Source organism: Bombus pascuorum, chromosome 15, assembly GCF_905332965.1.
Source record: "Bombus pascuorum chromosome 15, iyBomPasc1.1, whole genome shotgun sequence".
In the NCBI taxonomy this organism is placed as follows: Eukaryota; Metazoa; Arthropoda; class Insecta; order Hymenoptera; family Apidae; genus Bombus; species Bombus pascuorum.
This window is the reverse complement of record NC_083502.1, coordinates 642,066-663,497: the sequence shown is the minus strand read 5'-3', so window position 1 is coordinate 663,497 and position 21,432 is coordinate 642,066. Positions and strand designations below refer to the sequence as shown.

At 32.8% G+C, this 21,432-nt stretch overlaps 1 protein-coding gene across 9 annotated transcripts in view; it reads left to right on the top strand.

The window, feature by feature from the left end:
- Positions 1 to 20,529, top strand: part of LOC132914611 (protein Gawky) — a 36,540-nt gene extending 16,011 nt beyond the window's left edge. For 4 of the 9 annotated variants that reach the window (XM_060973843.1, XM_060973848.1, XM_060973844.1 and 1 more), the window contains 9 exons: positions 129 to 653; positions 773 to 1,149; positions 1,458 to 1,655; positions 2,144 to 2,308; positions 2,414 to 2,890; positions 3,068 to 3,403; positions 4,142 to 4,371; positions 4,541 to 4,904; positions 5,615 to 20,529. In XM_060973843.1, coding sequence (XP_060829826.1) covers positions 129 to 653; positions 773 to 1,149; positions 1,458 to 1,655; positions 2,144 to 2,308; positions 2,414 to 2,890; positions 3,068 to 3,403; positions 4,142 to 4,371; positions 4,541 to 4,904; positions 5,615 to 5,956 — 3,014 coding nt within the window. In that variant the 3' untranslated portion in view covers positions 5,957 to 20,529. Of the gene's footprint in view, positions 1 to 128; positions 654 to 772; positions 1,150 to 1,457; positions 1,656 to 2,143; positions 2,309 to 2,413; positions 2,891 to 3,067; positions 3,404 to 3,773; positions 3,907 to 4,141; positions 4,372 to 4,540; positions 4,905 to 5,614 lie in introns of those variants that run through there. The other 5 variants (XM_060973849.1, XM_060973847.1, XM_060973845.1 and 2 more) reach the window with 5 other exon arrangements.
- Positions 20,530 to 21,432: the final 903 nt, after the last annotated feature.

Below are 21,432 nucleotides of genomic sequence, written 5' to 3'. Positions count from 1 at the left end.
AGAATATATTATATTAAGATTTTTTCAATATTCAGAAAGTTAATCGAAAATAAAAACCTTCTACCTAAAACTTTTCATGTTATTGAAGATCTAATTCTAAAATAAATTACGAATGATATATTTTATAGGATCCAACTGGGGTGATCCAAGGATCGATCATCGAGATCCTAGAGATCTCCGTTCTGTTGATCCTAGAGAGATGCGAGATCCCCGTGACCACAGAATGTCTTTGGATCCTCGAGAACACATACGTGTCATGGATCCAATGGCTCGTGATCCTAGGATGGCAGACATGCGTGGGGATCCCCGTGGGATTTCTGGAAGGTTAAACGGTGCCAATGCGGATGCAATGTGGGGTCAACCACCAGGTCCTCCACATCACCAAATGGGACATCAACATCCTTCAGGCCCTCCAACAAAGATGTTAAATCCTTCCAATATAAATCAGTGGGCTGCACCACCACCAAAGGATATTATGCCAGGGAAACCATCAGGTTGGGAAGAGCCTTCTCCACCAACGCAAAGAAGAAATGTCCCAAACTATGACGATGGCACAAGTTTATGGGGAAATCCTGCAGTTAATCAAAGGACCATACCTGGTAGTAAGGTTTCTCATTGGAAGGATCTCCCAACGCCAAATATAGGGAGAGGAGGTTTGTTTGTTTTCTTTACATATATATATATTGTTCATGCTCTTTGAATTTTATTCGTGGTTGGGAACTTTTTTGCGAACTGTAAGAATTTAATAAAACTACATTTTTGCAACTTATAGGAATGCAATGTCCTCCGGGCATGCCACAGAATAGAATGCCAGCTCAACCTGGAATGAAACCAGATGTTAGTGGACCAATGTGGGGACATCCTGGTGCTGCTGGTGGACGAAATGGTAGTTGGGCTGAAGGACCACATGATACAGGTTCATGGGATGATCCAAAAACACCAAGTACCTGGAACGAAGCTCAATTAAATCCTGGCACTTGGGGTGGACCCAGTGCGCACAAACCTAAACCAATGGGACCCACTGGAAGCTGGGCTGATACTGATATGGATCCTACTCCTAGTTGGGGTCATCCTACGAAACCAACTCTTACAAAGGAAGTTATATGGAATAGCAGGGAATTTAGATATCTTTGTGACATGGGATACAAAGTACGTATAAATTATTTAAATTGATTAAATAAAATATGTTCAAAATATAATTGAAGAATACTAAAACACTAGAAATATAGGATCTCCATTCTAATATTTTCAATAATAATTATTGATATAATAATTTTATTATTGTATAAAAATCTAACAATTTTGAATATGTTTATTGTGATACGATACTTGTCGATATAGTCATTGTTGTTTGTTCAATTTAATGCATTTGACAAATTCATTTCTTATATTTATGTTTTGATTAAGCAAATACCTTCTTTTAATTAATGCACTTAATGATTATTTGTTGTTTATAGAAAGAGGATGTTGAATTGGCATTGAGAACTCGTGAAATGAATAGAGAGGAAGCTTTGGAACTTCTGAGTCAAGTGCGGCCTTTAGACCAATGGAGAAGACATGACGCACACTCCACTTATGATCCGACAAATCAAGCTACAACTGCGCCAGCATATCCTAGATTTAATCACGTCGCACAGCAAATGTCTTTTCCTCCGGTAAAAACTAATATAGTTATTTGATAATTTTCTGAACCAAAGCAGTTCATATTATTATTTAAATACTAGTTTACTCCTTCTTTTTACTTTGATTGTAATAAAGCACGATCAAATGTATTTATGTTATCCTTTAAATATTAACGTGTTTTAATATGCCACAATAAACATAATGTCTTGCACATTTAAATTTGCATTAATTGTAAATTTTCTCACAGTTATAAAACACTTTTGATTGGCACATTCTTACATATTGGTCTATTTTATGCTATGGTCGTATAACTCATTTTCTATATCTTAATAAATTTTCACTTCTTAATGTTATTTTTAATGTATCAAACGTTAAGCAATGTGTATATAAATATGTGTGTTTATAGACATTACTCACCAGTATGTTTATATCTTAAGTGACATTTATATACTGAAATTTAGAATTAGCTGTAATATTGCATATGAAGTGACAGTTTGTGTGTACTAATTGTTAATTATAGGGTGCTGGAGTGCCAAGTGGAAATGCAACTGGTAGTGTGGGAGGATCGGTTGCTAGTGCAAGTTTATTGAAATTACAACAACAACAGCAACAAACTGCTGTTCCATTACAACAACAACAACCTAGTAGTAATGCACCTCAACCACCTTTCAATCAGGTAAATGTTGTTAGTATTGCTAATTGATAGATATTCAGATAATTATTTAAAATTTGCCTGTTAAGATTTGTTATACTTATAGCAAATAGTTATTCTTTTTTTTTTTAATTCTAGGCTTCCAGAGCTCCTCAGAATCAACCCAGTACTCAACAACTGCGTATGTTAGTACAACAGATTCAGCTAGCCGTCCAGGAAGGTTACTTAAACCATCAAATTTTAAATCAACCACTTGCACCTCAAACTCTAATACTTTTGAACCAACTATTACAACAAATCAAAGTCTTACAACAGCTTCATCAACAACATTCTGTGCAAAGTACAATGAAGGGCAATGGCCAATCTGTTCTTCAGATCAGTGTACAAATTACAAAAACAAAACAGCAAATAGCAAACCTTCAAAACCAAATTGCTGTGCAACAAGCTACTTACATGAAGCAACAACAACAACAGCAGCAGCAGCAGCAACAGCAGCAACAACACCCTGTGCCACCATCTCAAAGCTCAGAATACTATAAGAGCTCAGTACATGATCCTATGTCAGCTTTGCAAAATAGTTTCACAGATTTGACAATGAATAAGGAACCTCCTGTTGTAAGTACATTTTTTATTGTGTAAGAAGTTATATATACTTCATAGAAAAATTTATATACAATGTTTTTAATTTATTCTCGTGAAAAATGAACGAAATAATTCATTTTTGTTGTATTAGAAAGAAACAATGAGAGTAATAGTTAGATTTGTGATGTGAAAATTAATTTTTTATTATAGAGTCAGCAACAGTCAAGACTGAATCAGTGGAAGTTACCTTCTTTGGACAAGGATGGAGAGTTAGTTACGAACGAGTTCTCGAGAGCACCAGGAACAACCAGTAAGCCAGCAGCTACACCGGCTGGTTTAACACGATCACACAGTAGTCCTAACATGAATCCTTTGTTGGGTCAAGGAGATGGTACATGGTCCACCAGACTTGGAGAGAGTGGATGGCCAGACCCAGGTAACTCGGATTCCACTGATGGAAAGGATTGGCAGCCAACTGGTGCAGCTGCTGGTGCTGCTGCTTTCACCGATCTTGTACCTGAATTTGAACCTGGCAAGCCATGGAAGGTAATCCATTTCCAATATCGTACTTCCTATGTGAAGAAAACCTTTTTCAGTATAAAAAAACCTTATTCAATATTTTGAATCGATTGTTCATGACGCAAGTTTAAGATATTATTGAAACATTTGATTTCTTTGAAATAATTGTATTTAAAATATATTTATGCAGATAAAATGAAAAGCATAGAATGCCGCTTATACAAAATGATAAAAATTATTCAGATCTTCAGATTTTATGTTGTGAAAGTTGAAATAATGAAACATTATTAAGGTATTGTTTCATTTACGTTAATAGAAAATAAAGTTGTTATTTGTTTGTTAATCGTAGAATTGCTGTCATGAAATTTGGTTGTATGACGAAATTTTTGTCTCGCAGTGCCTGACGTCGAAAGGGGTTAAACAGAGTACGCGCTGGTAATCAAATTCCAAAATAAGAAATGACCTCTTAAAAATAGTAAAAGAATGAAGGGTTTTTTTTAATTAGACAAACAAATTAAATGATATGTATTATCTATATATAGATTAGGTAATATGTATTAGTATTCTAATAAAATTTAATAAAGTAATTTTTCATTTTATTTTAAATTGTATTCATTATTGTAATAAAAATTGATTTAGGATATTTGAATTACTCTTTTCTGTTAATTATATTTAGTAATTCAGATTTCGTATAAGTAACACAAAAATAAAAAATTCTTACGTATGACGTTTATTCGGGTCCACCTATATTTAATTTCATTTTAGGGTACCCAGATGAAGAGCATCGAGGATGATCCAAGCATTACTCCAGGCTCTATCGTTCGTTCACCGCTTTCTTTAGCAACGATCAAAGATCCAGATGCCATTTTTTCTTCAAGTAGTAAGACTTCGCCGCCACCACAACAACCTACCAATCCTGATACATCAATACCAAGTTTAAGTAATTCTACTTGGACGTTCAATCCACCTGCTACTACTCCAAACGCATTTACTAGGTAAATATTGCTTTAAAATTTTAATACTTTACCTACCGTATATATTCTTTATTTTTATTACTTTCTTTATTATAATTTAATATTTTAAATTTTTATTTAATATGATTCGTTAACTAACTACATAATGTTTTTATTCAACTATCTTGATTATACAAAATATAATTTACAGTTCGAAGAACACTTGGGGTGAATCTGCTCCACCGCCGACTGCGGTTACTTCAGAGCTCTGGGGAGCACCAATGAGTAAGGTTCGTGGCCCTCCACCAGGCTTGAGCAGCAAATCTACGGGAAATACGAGCAATGGCTGGGCAGGTTTTGGCACCGTCAGCAGATCCAGTTCATGGGGCTTTCAATCCAGCACAAATGCTGCCTGGGTTTCTACCTGGTTACTACTTAAGAATCTGACGCCTCAAATCGATGGTTCTACTTTGAAAACCCTCTGCATGCAACACGGTCCTGTTCAAGACTTCCGATTATACCTTAATCATGGAATTGCTTTAACCAAATATTCATCAAGAGATGAGGCTATTAAGGTTTAGTGTCTTTTACATATTTTTGTTATTGCATTAATTGCATTAACCTTTAGCGGTCTTATATCCTTTTACAGTTCAGCATCTGTGACTTTAACTAAAAGTATTTAAATATATTAGATTCTTATTTATTCTAAAATTTACTTTTTACGTATGAATAATCTTAAAGTATAGTTGATTCTGTTGATTCAGTATATTTAGTATAATTTAGACCGCAAAAAATTAAACTTAGATTAACCACCCAATAATTAGTTGAGTTGAGTATTACCTACTATATTTTTATTTGTATATATGATTCGTCGTATATATCTATAGAATAAAAATTTAAAATTTTTATGCACTGGAACTGTATTAATGTTAGGTGCTCCAGGAAGTTTGTATATTGAAGATCGTATAAATGTGTCCTTATGTAACTTTTTACATGATTTTGAAATTCTGAATATATCTACAAATTTTTGTGCACAATTTTCATGTTCATTTCCGTTTCCAGTTTTTAGTAAATGAATATGCACTCTTCCCAAGTAATTAGTAGATTTACTTAATAAATCCTACTGTATAAATCTTGTTTGTTTACATATATACATATATATTATATACACGAGTGTAATGTACAATTTTTATCATTTTAACAACGATTAAAAAATCACAAATCTACTACTATGAAATTATCAAAAGTAGAAATTAATAAGAGAAATGTTTAATGATGTTTACAGGCACAAGGTGCTCTGAACAATTGCGTCCTGGGCAACACAACAATTTTCGCAGAATCTCCAGCCGATACCGAGGTGCACAGTTTGTTGCAACAACTTAGTCATGGAGGTCAACAACAAGCTGGAGCTACTACAGGAGCAGGTTGGGGCTTGCGACCATCGAACAAAACTGGTCCACCACCAGACACATGGGGCGGTAGTTCCAGCCAATTATGGGGCGCTCCACCGAGTAGCAATTCTCTTTGGAGCAGCGCTGGCATCGACAGCAATGATCAACAACGTGCTACGCCCAGTTCTCTGAACTCGTACTTACCCGGAGACCTTCTGGGAGGTGAGTCGATGTAGAGTGCCGCACGGAGGAGCGGTATCACTCGTGCGACGACCAAGCCTTCTACTTCACGATACGTCAATTATATTCCGCATTGTCAGATGGGCCGGTTCTCGCGATGAAGTTACTTAAATCAGTGCCGCGTATAATTTCGGCAGCAACAAGGATCTGATTTGATTTTTGCAACAGAAGATTTTTCAATTTGGGATTCGGGGATAAAGGGGGCAAGGGAGGGTATATCATGAATTTCAAGGCTTTTGGCGTGCGCCGTGCTTTATTAATTGTTTGGTGTAATGCCGACTATATTTAATAATAGGCACGAGAGAATGCTGTTATTCTATCGCGCGTACTACACATTAAGTACGTACGTACGACGTAATACTAAATTAGTATTGACGTTTCGATATTGCTTCTGTCGCAGTTCATTTTGGTATTCTGGTATTTTGATATCTTAAAATAATATTAATTTCATCTGATATAATATGCGCGTATGTGTATACATAGTGCGCACCCATCTCTAATAGGCACGTTTTTCATGATCTTTCAATTACTGAATTAGTATTCTTCCCATTCAGGTTGTGTTCTCATTAACGTTTTAATCGAATATCATTCAGAACAATATATATTAATATGTTGAAGGTATTTAATTTGATCTTTGTTATGCTACATTCTTCGATGTTTTAATATTTTCAATATTGCGTACATGGTCCATGTATTCATTGCATTATGAATGCATAAACTATACGATACAGAAAAAATGTTTATGAATATAAATTATATTGCTCTCATATTTTTTCATATTTGAGTATAGCAATAATTTATATTTCATTTTTTTTCAATATCGACTCATGTTACAAGTTTATTTTGATCAAAATAATTTATAACTTGCGAACGGTGCGCACCAATATATCGTATATTAAAACATCGTTGTGTAGGTAATTTTATGAAAAATAGTATAAATTCTAGCTTCTGTTACATATTTTGAGGATCGGAGCACAGAAAACAGTAGGAAAGTTAAAAGGGTACGCGCATACACCGCAGCCATTAGCTTTGAAAAAAATGATACATTGGCTACTTCTAGATAATGGCATCGCCAACACTTTCTTAAGGATGCGCGTGTAAGAAAGTAAATTATGATCAATGGTCTCACGAGTGTTCCACTTTTTTGCTCTGAACAGTTTCCTCTAATCGAGACTGCCATGCGTATCAAACGTAGACTGTACCAATCTAATCAAAACAAAAACAAGCAGAAAGAATGAATAAGATATGAATGAAAAGAAAAAATATAGAAAAAAAGAAAAAAAAAGGGAGGAGGAACGTTACCTCTTAAAGAAATTAATAAGCGAGGATCCACGTCGATGCTTTGGGCTATACATACCTCTTCCATTAGCAACGGTGATATAGAATCGAATTTTTAGTGAATTTTTCCTTCACATGGCAACAATTATCAATAAAGAAAATTTGGTTATTGTTGCCACAAAATTAACGATAGTAATACGATTAGTGATTTGCTTTTATTTATATATTGTTATTCTAACGAGCAAGTCGAGAATATATGAATAATATTGTAATAAAAGTTTGATTATAAAAAATTTGAATCAATAGCTTCAATAGCTAAGAATTGTATTGGCAGATATCGTGATCTTCTATGAGATATTCGGAGATCGTTATTTTAGCTAAAAATCGATTCTCTATCGTAAAACGCCCACAAACTTTTAATGGGATGATAAATCGGGGTCCGAGTTCTTGCGACGACAACAAAAACGATACCAAATGTTATCGCAATAACGTAAATTTTATTCTACATATATTAAATTTAAATGCCACCCGTCGTGCCAATGTCCAGCGTGTCTCTTTACCATTTACTAATTATAGAGTTATAACGAATATGGTAATTCGATGTTTTTCTCTAGCTATCTTTGTCTGTTGTCTGCCTATCTGTGTGTGTCTTTGTCTTTCTCTCTTCTCTTTCTCACTCCCCTCTGCAAAATGAACGATACTGAGGAGAAGAATATGCCACTTCCCATTGGTTAATATTAAGAAACAAAAAGGAAAAGCATTTAAGAAAGCTGAAATCCTAATTAAAGTTTTCAGAATGACTTCGAATTTTCGAGTGAATGGTATTTCCAATTATACAGTGACGCAAAATTTCTATTTTAAAAATCTTGAGTTCTTCTCTTACTATCTATCTATAGTTTTATCTATAGAATCTATAGTTGGTAACTTGACAATCTGAGACAATTTTTCAATGATAATCTTACTACACTGTCTCAATACCTTTTTCAGACAGAGAATATTATTCTTCTATCTATTTCAGTTTAAATTCAGCAAACGATACGGTAGTATTTATGCGTGATTTTTAGTCTAGTAACATATTGTGTAATATTAGTTCTCTTCCCAGTGTTTATATATATATATAAAATAGATGATATTTTAAGTGCTAAATAATATTTAATAACATCGATTAAAAGGCGTAGAAAAATTGTAACAATATTAATCTATTATTAATAGCATACCTGGTACTTTATATTGTACAAAAGAGACTCATTAATTGCTCTATACATGGGTTAAATCTACTATATATATTCTTCAATTACTTATACTAAAAATATTTTAAGTTCTTTTACACTTTGAATGAATGGGCAATTAGATATTGTTTTCGTTGCATAAAAAATGAAATTTTTAAAATTTGTGTTATTTTTATCGGCCCTGATCAAATTATTTTGAGTTAAATAATAATGCTCTCTATCATGCTAATGATATTTGCAAACACAAAAATAAAATAATTTAATTTAGGATATGTGGTTAGTGTGGACATTCTCAGAAAAATTGTTATTTATGGATTCGAGATTACCGTGTGCTTATATTGCGTACTGCTAGAACGTTGATGCGCAGAAGAAATGCGCGATGCAATGCGATTGGATTAGTCATGACGCGCAGTCACAAAGGCAGGTTACACGAATTTTCATTATTGACTAGTGTCTTATTTGACAAATATCCAAGTGACATATATTTAATACGTATGCAAACTTCAAAACGTTGGTGTAGAATAGACTTCATCAAACGATCTAAAATACTACTAATGCCGCCAAGAATCTAAATGTTTTGAAAGCATCAGAGCACGTCAGTTTTCCAGCACCACGTAATACGTACACTATATTTATATATGTCTTTATTTTTATATCGCTCTATATTTCGTAATTAAATTCATTGTTAAGCCCTTCAGATTTCCTCCCAAAGCTGAAGTTTGTAGACAATATCGTACTAGTAAAATGGTATTATCATCTAGAAAATAATCGGAGTCAAATATCGTTTGAGTATTGTAGTACAATGTTAGTACAGTTCCTGGACATGATTTATTTTTATGACAAAAATATTGGATATTTATTAAACGTTTCTTTTATTATGATAGAATGGAAACTGTGAAGACTTAAATTTTTATTTATATTCTTTTTTCGCATTTGACAAGTGGTAGGATTTCATTTTTGTAGATTGAATTCTCTGTTGGTTTTGTTGATTGGGATTAATTAAAACATAAATTGAAATCGTACAAATTTCGAAAGGAAATTTATCGCAAGCCAGATGATTGCGTACATAGTTTGACAATTTTGACTTTGCGACTATGTTAAAAAAGGATTCACGAATGATTTGTAAATAAATTACGAATGACTGAATGAAATGGACGCGAATGACTTAAATTTTATTGACTTCACAAAGGATTACCCAAAAAGTGAAGGAACTGGAACTTTCATGCGGACACTTCGCATTTGTGTAACATTTGATTGGCTTATAACTAAAATGGCGGGCGTTTCCGCCATTCTCGCTAAAGCTTAATTTGTTGGACTGTGTTAATAACTCTGTGCAATTAATGAGTCTTACTATATTAGATATCTGCTTAAACAAACATCAGAAAGATGTTGATTCTGAAAAAAGGAAGGATAGAACGAGCGTCGTAACAATTTTCTGTTTATTCGTTTGTTTGTTACACTTTTAACTTTCCTCTTTATTACATATTCTTTTCTGTTCTTCAATGTTACAAATAATTATATATACAAGGTACAGAAAGATGTAAATGTAGTTTAATTTTTCAGTATGTACATATATGATACAAAGATTGCATTTAAATTTGGAAATAACTTGACCGGGCATTCGTTTTGCTCGTTTGAATATTTTTCGTTGTTCGTGATCGAGCACGATCGATACTTTACTTCGTCACTATATATCTCACACCTAACCAAGAAGTGAATCTCGAAAATTCGATAGAACAAAAACAGACGTTGATGAATATAATGTTTTGAAGTTCTGATTGGACCATTGGGAGGAGGTTCGGTTAAAGGAAGGGGTAAAACTGAGTTCATTCCCTCTGCCCCTCCGTTGCGTGCGCGCGCACGCGCGTGTCATGAGAAGTTTATGCGTGCATGCCTACGTGTGCAAGGGAATGTGATTGCGCGCGCGCGCGCGCGCGAATGAGCGAGCGAGCGAGCGCGCATGTGTGTATGTGTATGTTTTCAACGTCAAAGGTACCTGAATGGACTGATAACCATACCGATGGGAAAAAGAGTGTTTAGTATTCATTGCACAATATTTTCTTTCCAACATTCTGATATATCTCTGAAATATATATCCAACGCCCTCAGATCTTCTCGGTCTTATTCAGCCGCGAGACTAAAGAAAAAGTTCTTTTCTCTTTTTTTCTCTCGAGTCTGCTGTTACAAGCAGATCCATAGATCTTGCCGTGAACATACGCATAACGTGTGTACCTACATAAAGGTTTAAAGGTCAATCTCTCTCAAGTGCCGATGCATTTCAAATAATTAACGTGAGATTTTCTTGATCTTCTGGGATTTGATTATTTTTCATGACTTTTTAGCATTTTGCGTGTTAGAGATATTTAAGTCATTCTGTGTGTTCTAAGTTTTATTGATATATATATATATATACATATATATGCATAACGAGTATTCCTCAAAGGTTAATAAATTCGAGTCATTAAAAACTATGATAAGTAATCAAACTATCCGTAGATCGATTTCCTAAATCAGAAGGTTAGGTTTCTCGTATAATAATGAAACAAATGAAGGGATCAAAAGGGTCCTAATAAATTTAGTTTTGGGACTACCTGAAATGTTTAAGGGTTTAATTCATTAAAAAAGGAAAAAAGAAGAAAAAATCAAAAATTCGAGGAATGGATACGTTAGAATTCTATGATTATTCAAAAAATTATAAGACTTAATGAATTTATTTGCACACTGTTTATCGATAAAGTGTGTAAGTAGGTAGAGAACTACTTAAAATACATACAAACAAATGTCGAGTAGTATGTTTGGTAAACCAAAGAGGATCGATGTTAGGAAATGTTTGTAATTAACTACTGACGTTAGGAATAAAAAGCGAACGTTTTGCGAGTTGAGGTTAGGTATTATGGTAGACTAACATTCATAATATTCGATCACGAACGATGAAATTTTAGTTCGTTTTCCTTTTTTCATCTTTTAATCGAATTTTCTGTTTAATATAGCTTTATTAAGTGAGATGGACAGTATTTGGCTTATAATTAGTAGAAGATGTCTTCGTTTTTTTACGAAAATCTTCGCCAACATCTGTGTACTACATATATATTTAACTTTGATGCAACTAAAATGGGTGGAAATTTATTAAAATATATCTTCTATGTTCATTTTATAATATTTTCGAATACGCTTATCGATATTTCTCTATTAAATTAACATTCACTGTTAATATAAGAATTTTCGCGTATTAAATAAATTATTAGACAATTTTTTAAACAAGTTGATGAATAGTTGACCCTACAACTTGAAACATGTAACATCGCGTAATCGTCTTAAAAAAAAAGAAAAGGAGAAGAAAGTAAAAAGATGAAATTGTTATTATCTTATTCCAACGAAGGTAGTTAACAATGGATCTAAAGGTTTTCTTTCTTATTTTGACATACTAGAAGGGTGAGAGTGCATTTTCGTTAGTTGTCTCTTTCTATTTATGGTAATTCAATCCGAAGACTTACGTTCAGTTTCGCGACTCAGATTTCACCTATATGCTTAACTGAATACCGTGTGTGTGATTTCAGGTGATTCAATAATACACGTATAATTCACAGATTTTATATCTTAATGCTTGGAAAAAGCTGCCTCTACGATTCATCGAAATTAGTTGACACTAAGCTTCTATCCAGATTACTCAGGTTCCACGGTGGAATCGCTGAATTGTAACAACAATAATAATAAATAATAATAATAGTAGAAGTAGTCGTAGAACTAAATAGGTACAGTTAGTGGTAGTAGTAGCAGTAGCAGCAATAGTAGTGGAATTAATAGTAGTAACAGTAATAATAATAGTAATGCTAAATGATAAATAATATTTATAACACTTAATAACAGCAACAACAATAGCTATGATGATAATAAATAATGATGGTTAAAAAAATGAAAAAAAGAAAAAAAATAAAGATAACGCTAGCAATCGTGTAACAAATATAGCAATCGAAGTGGTAATAGTATCAGCGGCAACAATAGTTTTAACAGCAGTATTAAAAGAAGTAAGTTGTAATTTCAACGAGGTTGCAAATGAAAGGAATGATAATCGTAGTTATAGCAATTACAACGATAGTAGTGGCGCGACAATGATAGTAATAGCGGCAATATTGTGTAATGTGATAATAGAGTAATGATAATGTTACCACTATTATTATTACTGCCTTTGCTACTACTACAATTGACATCTTTGTAATCATGTTATCGCTGTGTGGATTATCAACATTTTTGCGATTATTGTTGCTGCTATTGCTGCCATTAATTTCGTTTAATTTCTATTACAACTGTGGCTACTACTATCGATTCTAATCTTATTTCTCGTTATATTTAGCTGCTCTTACGTTTTGCTACTACTAACGCTAGTTACTATCGCTGTTTCAGCTTCTACTATTGCCACTCTCTACTGCTTTCTATGGCAGTAATACAATTCTTATTTCTACTGTTCAGTATAGTATAGTAACGCATCATTACCATTATTGTTACTATTATTATGGTCGTAACTATTGTTAGTGTTACACACAACTACTATTACTGATGATTAATATTAAAAAGTACTAGGATAACTGTTGGTGCTGTTAATTTCTGCTATTATTATTATTAACATTGCCATCGTATTGTCACCAATCTTTTTGTTACAGTTATTAAACATTATCATTACTTATTATCATGACGCTGTTACTGTCGTTGCACAGTTAATAGTAGCAGTAACGATAAATCATACCTAGTGGTGGTGGTGGTGGTACACGATATTAATAATAGAGAAACGCCTGTCGCAGTAGTCAGGATACCTTGAACGGAATAAAAAGTTAATCACGATGTAATAATAAGGGGTTAATGATAATGCGATTTATGTAATATAAACAAAAACATAATTGTTGCTGATTATGATATTCATTAATCAATAATCCGTAAAAACAATAATAATAGAGTGATGATCAAGAAGACGATAATAACGATAGTAATGAAATATTAGAGTATTAAAGTAATTGCAATTTATATTAGTGGTAGTGATATTAACAAGCGGCAGTGGTAATACTTGCTAATTAACAAGGATTATCATGACGGCAGCAGTAGTGTAATGTTCTTAGGAAAGCAGCAGTCATGTAAGAATTGCTAGTGATAATATTAATGGTAACGAATAATAGATAACATTATTGATAATATTACGAATAATAGAGGTCTGAGGGCGTTCGAACATTATGAGTGTACCTTTTTTGCTGTTCCAGAATGGAACGTAAATTTAGATTACGAGACGGGAACTAAATTTGTACGAGCGCTGGTACTTCCAACGATAATGGTTTCTCTTTTTCATTTGAGATAAAACATAAGAAACAATTCATTGTCCTTTATCTTGAAGATAGGCGACAGCACACTTCAAGCATGATCGACAAACGCTTGCAATCGTTTGATAAATTAAATTAAAATAAAATAATACTGGTACACGTGTGGGATTTTTACGACACTGGGGGTTAATTATATACGTATAATATACATACTACATAAACAAACAAACACACACATCTCTATAGTTTTATGCTATAAAAACACCTGGACACTTTTCTAAACGGTCGTCTTTTTATTGCAATCTCCTCGTATAAGTTTACTTGAAAGTTATAACTGGACTTTGTATAGTTTTCTTCAATTCTATTGCTAACCAATTGTCCTAGAAGCAAAGCATTATAGATTAGTATTATTAATTTGTCGTCTCTGTCGTGTTTTCTTCGTCGTATTGTTAATTTAAAAGATTTAAAAAATTTAGAACGTTAATTAGAATCTTCTATTACCTTAATAATCTCTCATTCTATTTTCTTTTGCTTTTTATATATATATACACATAGTCATATTATAATAGTTTACATTTGATATGCGAGGAAAAAAACATTTCAATTATTCGATTACAGATGATGGTCTATTTTCATAAAACGTTCGATGATTCGATCGAATAAAATCGCTGGTATTATTTCCTTCGAGGCTTGTAAATATTCTAACATGCTTTGCCTTTTAAGTACTTTTCGAACAAATAAGATACGTTTCAATGATGCAGAATGTATCTGTAAAACTAAAAATCTTGTGATTTACTTATAAACGTTTCAAACAATGAAGAAAGAAAAGATTAGTTTTGTTATATTTAAAAAAACGAATTAATTTCTGATACATATCACCAGAAAAATGTGTGAATAGGTGAATGAAAATAAGTAACAAGTAAGCTTAATCTAATAGCCACTTACCTCAGTGTCGTTAATTATTATTTTATAAAAAGGCATATTTCAAAATATTAGAGTTAGCATGCTATATTTAAGACCAATCAGCTATGTAACACTACAATCTCTTGTGCGCATGCGCTGAAACTACGTATTCTTTTTCCCTTCTTATCTCTTTGTTTTCACTATTTTTTGTCTGTAGATCTAATTGTATTTAATTTGTTGTTCTCCTTTTATTTCTCTCGTCAACCTCCTACACCTTCTCCGCTTAATTTTCTGTTCATTACACAAACGCGTATGTACTTTATTGCACTTATTGTCTGTGTTCTTTTGAAACCGCACGAGATCGCGACGCCATCTCGTCTGTATTTATTTTTCTTGTTAAAACTCTAATGTGATATTGATATTAAATACCATTCGATTTAACACTAATGATTTAGATTAAATTTAAAGAGGAAAGGAAAAAACAAGTTCGAAATTTAAAAAATGAAAAAACTTTCATAATTTTCGTGAGAACTTATTCGTCTTCTGCGTAAGATTAATTATTCATCTTTAGAACCATGTAATTCGTAAAATTATATTTTTGACTAATATAAAATAATGGCAACAAATCGGTTCGACTAACGCCAAATTGTAATTGTTTCTGACCTATGTAACTTTCTTTAGGGAGTTATTAGCGACGACATTATTGCCCATTTTACGTCTATTTAAACATTTCAAATTCTTGGCTGTGTCTAGCGAAGCATGCGGTATATTGAATGTTAAGTCTAAAAGGTTAGGCATTTATATTTAGTCCGAGACAAATCGAATGAACGTTTAGAAAAAAAAAAGGAGAAAAAGAGAAAAAAAGAACCGGGAGGAAAAGTTTTAAAGGAATACAGCCAATAACAGGCGTATGCATACTTGTGCGCATATGCACCACTCTTGGTGGTTTACGATGATACGAATTTCTAATACGCTTACGCGCATGCGTGTTATACCGCGTTTTTATTTCGTGCATTCGACGTATCGGTACGCATGCGTGCTATACTATCGATGTGCACACAGGTGTCACAGGGGTATCTAGTATATTTTACGTCCGTGTATGCAAGTGTATATACGTGTTACAATTAATTGGTGCGTGAATTAGTTGAGGTTTCTCGGTGGTCAGTTTACGTATTTCGAGCGCATGCGTACACACGCGCCAGTAGGAAAACGTACACATATGCGCATACTCTTCTCTTTCGGGATGAATCGTTTTCCCCTCTTTTTCTTGAATACACACGCGTGTGCATTTGGGGCATGTGCCATTTATTAATTTGATAATAACAAGAGGACGGGAAAAAAAATAAACATGTGACGTGGATAAGAAAAAATTCTAACCACAATAACTATTACAAACGGAATAAATTTAGTCAAAACAGAAGGCTCTTGATAACTCGAAACTTGTTAACGAATGTGTCTTTACGGAGGAAAGATTGATATAAATACTTGAATTTATTTTAGGAAAAGAACGATTAAAATACATTTGAAATAGTTAATTTATATGTTTCTTTGTATTTTTAACGCATAACGTTTTAATAATGTATTACTATGAATATTGTTCTTATAATTGTAAATTTGATTTCTCAAGTCACTAAATTTAATGGTAAACAAAGTTTTAGAAATATTTTATATAGTCATACAAGAAAGTGGCGCAATATGGCGAATAGCCAACGATGCCGGTGAAATTGACATAAACAGTTATACATACATAAATAGTTTTATGTTCGACAATTTTGTTATAATATATAAAGAATATTAGGTGTAATGCAATATTAACAGAGATAAATGATATTATTAAACATCGTTATAAAACCTTTCCTTTTAATTAATCTTTTAAATGATTAAACTTTCGCATACCTATGCTCATTGCGTTGCAATCTATTAGTAATAATTATATCCCTATAGTCTGATTTGTTTTAATTGTGATACAGTATTATTTAAAGGTCGTGAATGCGTGTGTTCAAATTTTAATTACTCTTCTTCATCTTTTCTCCCCTTCCTCCAACAGAACTCTACAGTTCTTTGTATTTCTGCAAGAAATATAAACGAAATGTGCTTAGAAAATCGATTTTAATATATGTCCGAAAATGTAAGCCAACTGTTATTTTTATCTGAAATGTTAAATGTTAAGGTAAACGTTAATATCTTTCTCTTTCCTTTTACGTCTTACGCACCTCGCTGAGTATGATCGAAATATAGCTTTTTCTCGATATGTTGGAAACGCGAGAACTCCGAGAACTAACCTTTCATAAATCTTCCCCAAAGATTTCGTTGGTTGTCGTGATTATTACTTAGAGTTGTACATATATGTAGTGATTTGAAACGTTCGTATCAACAAGTTTGATTAAAACGATTGTTCGAAATTTTATTCGAAAATTCAAAATAATACGAATAGCAAAGAAATGTAAAAAGATAAGGAATAGCGTTTCACTTGTAATATCAGGGAAATATATGGACTTAAAATATGCGGAAGACCGGAATATTAAATTTTATGATTCTGTTGTAATAGATTTTGAAAAATAGAAAAGTATTTGAATAAATTTGAAAATTTGAAAATCGTTTCGAGATAAACGACATATTTCTTTTTTGTTGCCTAAATACGAAATTATTGATGGTGAATGTAAATAAATTTGGAAAGAGAGAGCAAAATTCCTCGAAATATTTCGCACAATTTTCGAACCGGAACTTAACCTAAACTAATCGAGTCAGAAAAGTAATTGAAAGAACGAAAGTATTTTTCGAGTATTTTCCAAATCGAAATGAACTTGAAAAATTCCGGAACCTTTCGTAAGGGTTTCTTGGAAAGACATAATCGAAATTAGAACATGTGGCAAATAACCTATAAAGTTAAAAAAGAAATATAACTAAGTCTAGATGCCTAATAGTAATTAACGATATGTATCTGGTCGTTATTCGGCGGTTAACATATCCATGAATTATAAATAAGTATGATTCCCATTCTTTTTCCGTGAATATTATTTATTAGTTAATCGTGACCAATTAAATTTTGAACATACGGAAACTGAAATGTTTGTACATACGAAGTGATCAGGGCCAAATAATTCAGATTTAATGTACAATCTATAGATGATATTTTCACTTATTATGAATGTAAGCATGTGAAATTTTAAATGAAGCTTTTACGCACATTTATTGTCTAATCTAGTTATGAAGTTAATTTAATACGTGTTTGTAAGATGCTGTTTTTTTAAATTAATTATATACGTATAATATAAATATACATTGAAGAAATATACGAAAAACGCTGATTTCATAAGATATTAGGAAAAAGTCGAAGACGAAGTAATTTCTCTGTTGTAAAAAATGAACGAGCGAGAAAAGATTAAAAAAAAAAATAAAAAAATGGCTGCAATGCGCGTTTTGCAACCTAGGACCATTCAATGAACATGGAAGTGCCATGCACTGATTTCGTAATTAGCAAACATGGAAGGTTCTAAAGATATTACAGAAAGTTAGTGTCATGTTATTTGTTAGATTTAGGAGAAGTACCCCTTGTGCACACGCTTCGAAAGAGAACAGCATCCCGAAAGGGGTTCTAAATGAAAAGAAAAGAAAACGAAGTGAAAATCGAGGTCCGAGGAGTAAAGTTTAAACTTGTCATTTTTAACTATTAACATGTGAACCACATAGGAAAGAAGGATAGTAAATATAGTAAATACTGGGACACACGCAGGCACGCACGTACGAGCGCGCGCGCAATACACACATGAACACACGCACATACATACATACATACTTATTAATAATTTAGGATTTATCAATGATAAAAAAAAAGTGAACAGACATTTATGTATACATTGTTCGTCTACACGTATACACACTACATGCTGCGTACACGTATATGTGTATGCATATTTGTGGATAATATAACCCTACGCATCCACAGAAACGTATACACGTACACACAGACACCCGCCCACACACACATACACATACACACATACAGTTATATATTACGATAATATATATATATAAATATATATATAAATATAAGAAAGCATTTTGAAGAGAGTACTAATTAATAAGGTGATTAATTATTGTAAAAAAATGACTACTGATTAATGCAACAAAGTGGACTAATTCGCGAGTAACCTCTATTCCTAACAATAATGAAAAATTAATTAATTTTAGATAGATTAATAATAAACTAACAATAATGAATTAATAATTAATGAAATAAATATTAGGTATTAACAGTAATAATGATCGTAATGTTCATTAAGATGCGATATAATGCTAATAACAATAATATAAAAATAGAGATGAGAAGAAGAAACGGTACGAAATAATAGATATAAAATGTTAGTTATTACAATTTTGCGATTTTCATTGTCTAACGGTATTGAGAGATATATTCACAAGTAGCGTAGTATTCTAACGACTCTGATGGTGAAGCTTAGTGTAAGATTTCCAAATGATCGGGTGAATATTGTATGCGTGGGAGGGGGTAGGAGGTTATGGAGTATAATAACGATTACAGTGACGAATGACGTTTACGATGACAATGACGTTGAACATGGTTCTGCGGAGTTTTGTGTTTACCTTCTACTTAAATGTTGTTCAAGAATTTTTCACCAATGAATTTTCTCTGGTACCTTTTTCTTCGTCTAGTAACTTTTCTTTACGTCCAAGTTATTAGCGTCAGTAACATTACAATGAGAACCTAATACATACGTTTATACGAGCGCAAGCTTTTTAAAAATACTATATTTCCTTCTATTCTTTGTTTCTTTCCTTCAGTTTTCCACTAGAAATTATTCATAGCGAAATACTACGATAGCGCGTCGAAGTCTGTGAACAGCGTTTCAAGATCGGTGATGTTCCTCGAATTGTTTGTTTGTTTGTTTGTTCGTTCGTTTTATTCTAATTTAGGAATACATTTTGATCGATTTCACGATGAAGAATACGTGACATGTATACTTCTATTCTTAGTCTTTTTATATTTGACTTTTTTTTTTTCTTACAACGATTGTTGAACGTTGACGATCGACGAGTAGATTCATCATTTGTTACGAAACTTCGCTAGAGATATTTTTTTAAATTTTCGAATTAATTTTTTTGGACATCATTTTTTCAAAGAAGCGTCATGTTACACATATCAGAGTCTGATGAACATCGAAAAAGAAGATTGGTTTTCTACTCGATTTTAATCGAACAATGTCACAAAAGTGCTTTGGGCGCGTGAAAATTCACAATACGAGTTAATAGTTCCACATAACCTAGAAAATGGTGTGTCCTTCGTTTCTTGCCAGAAAGAGAAAAAAGGCCAGAAAGAATTCAAAGTGGAAAATGTATAGGATAATTGAATGTCGCGTGTTTTAAGTACACACATTACATCCATATAGCACGCATACACGCCCACACACATAGGAACACACATACATATAAACATATACACACATGAACAGACACACAAATCGAATCAAAGGGCGAAAAGCTTTCTCAAACTAACGGAAAGATATTTGTTGTGATAATAAATATTGAATATATAGCTGTTTTAGGGTATGAATCATTACTATAAAAGATTAGAATTTAAATAAATGCGCCGGGTTAGTGTGGAGAAGTGAATTTTCAAAAGCCTCGACTTTTTCTACTCGAGAAAAGGTTCGCGCTCACGCTCATGCACGCTGAACGAACCTAATCCCATTTTCTACCTGCGTCTCTGTATGTGTGTTGATTGTGATGAAGGACGAAAATTTTTCTTGTGGAAGATACACTCTCGTATCGTGTGTACGTATTTAAATATGCTTGTTAAACGAAGAAAAAACAAAAAAAAAAAAAAAAAAAAGATAACAATTCAACATGTACAGGGTGTCACATAAATGATAGTACAAGAGCGCAGTTACAATTCCTCTGCTAAAAATAAGATGATTTCGAGAAATTGATCCCACTTTGCTTCTAAGATCGTCCCGGTTTCAAAGTGAATCGTAAAAAGCAAAACAGAACAGGCGGAGAAGAAGAGAAACGTTATCTCTGCACTTAGTTAACATCGATTTTCTGAAAAAAGAAAAATGACAAAAAAAAGTTAAAAATAATAGGGATAAGTGATAAAAAGAAAAAATATGATAGTCGGTCGAGTGTGGGGGAGAAAGTAATAAATAGGCACGTGAAAAGAGTAAACGTAAATAATTGCCTGTTTTATATCGGACAAAACAGTTCTGTACACTATAGCGCCTCCTATATTAAGCACCCTCTATGTAATACGGTGGTCCTTAAAGCCTTAAAGCATAGATTAGTCTGGTCATCGAAACGATTGAAGCGAACGATTGATTATATTTTGTTTCTTTGTTGCCCTCCTTATCGTCTTAAGTGTATTCTTCAAATTCTTTATACTACGCGTGTTCTTATACAGGGTGTTTGGGAAGGTACAACAAGAGGCCGTTGTACTATTGTACTAATTAACGATTTCAATTTTTAGTTAGAAAAAACATATGGATGATATTTGCGGACAAATTGTTTCCAAGTAAAATCGATCTTCAACTGAATTGAATAATACTAATAATTGAATAATAATCGCAGTTCAGCGATTCACCGATGATACGATTTATTTGGAAAAAATAACAGAATTTTTAGCTCGAATGAAATTTGCGTAATTTGAATCCGGGAATCTTACATATCGCACTTTCAGCTTTATTGCACACCCTATATACGTCTACACGTATATACGAATAATGTGCACATATGTGTACGCGTGCGATC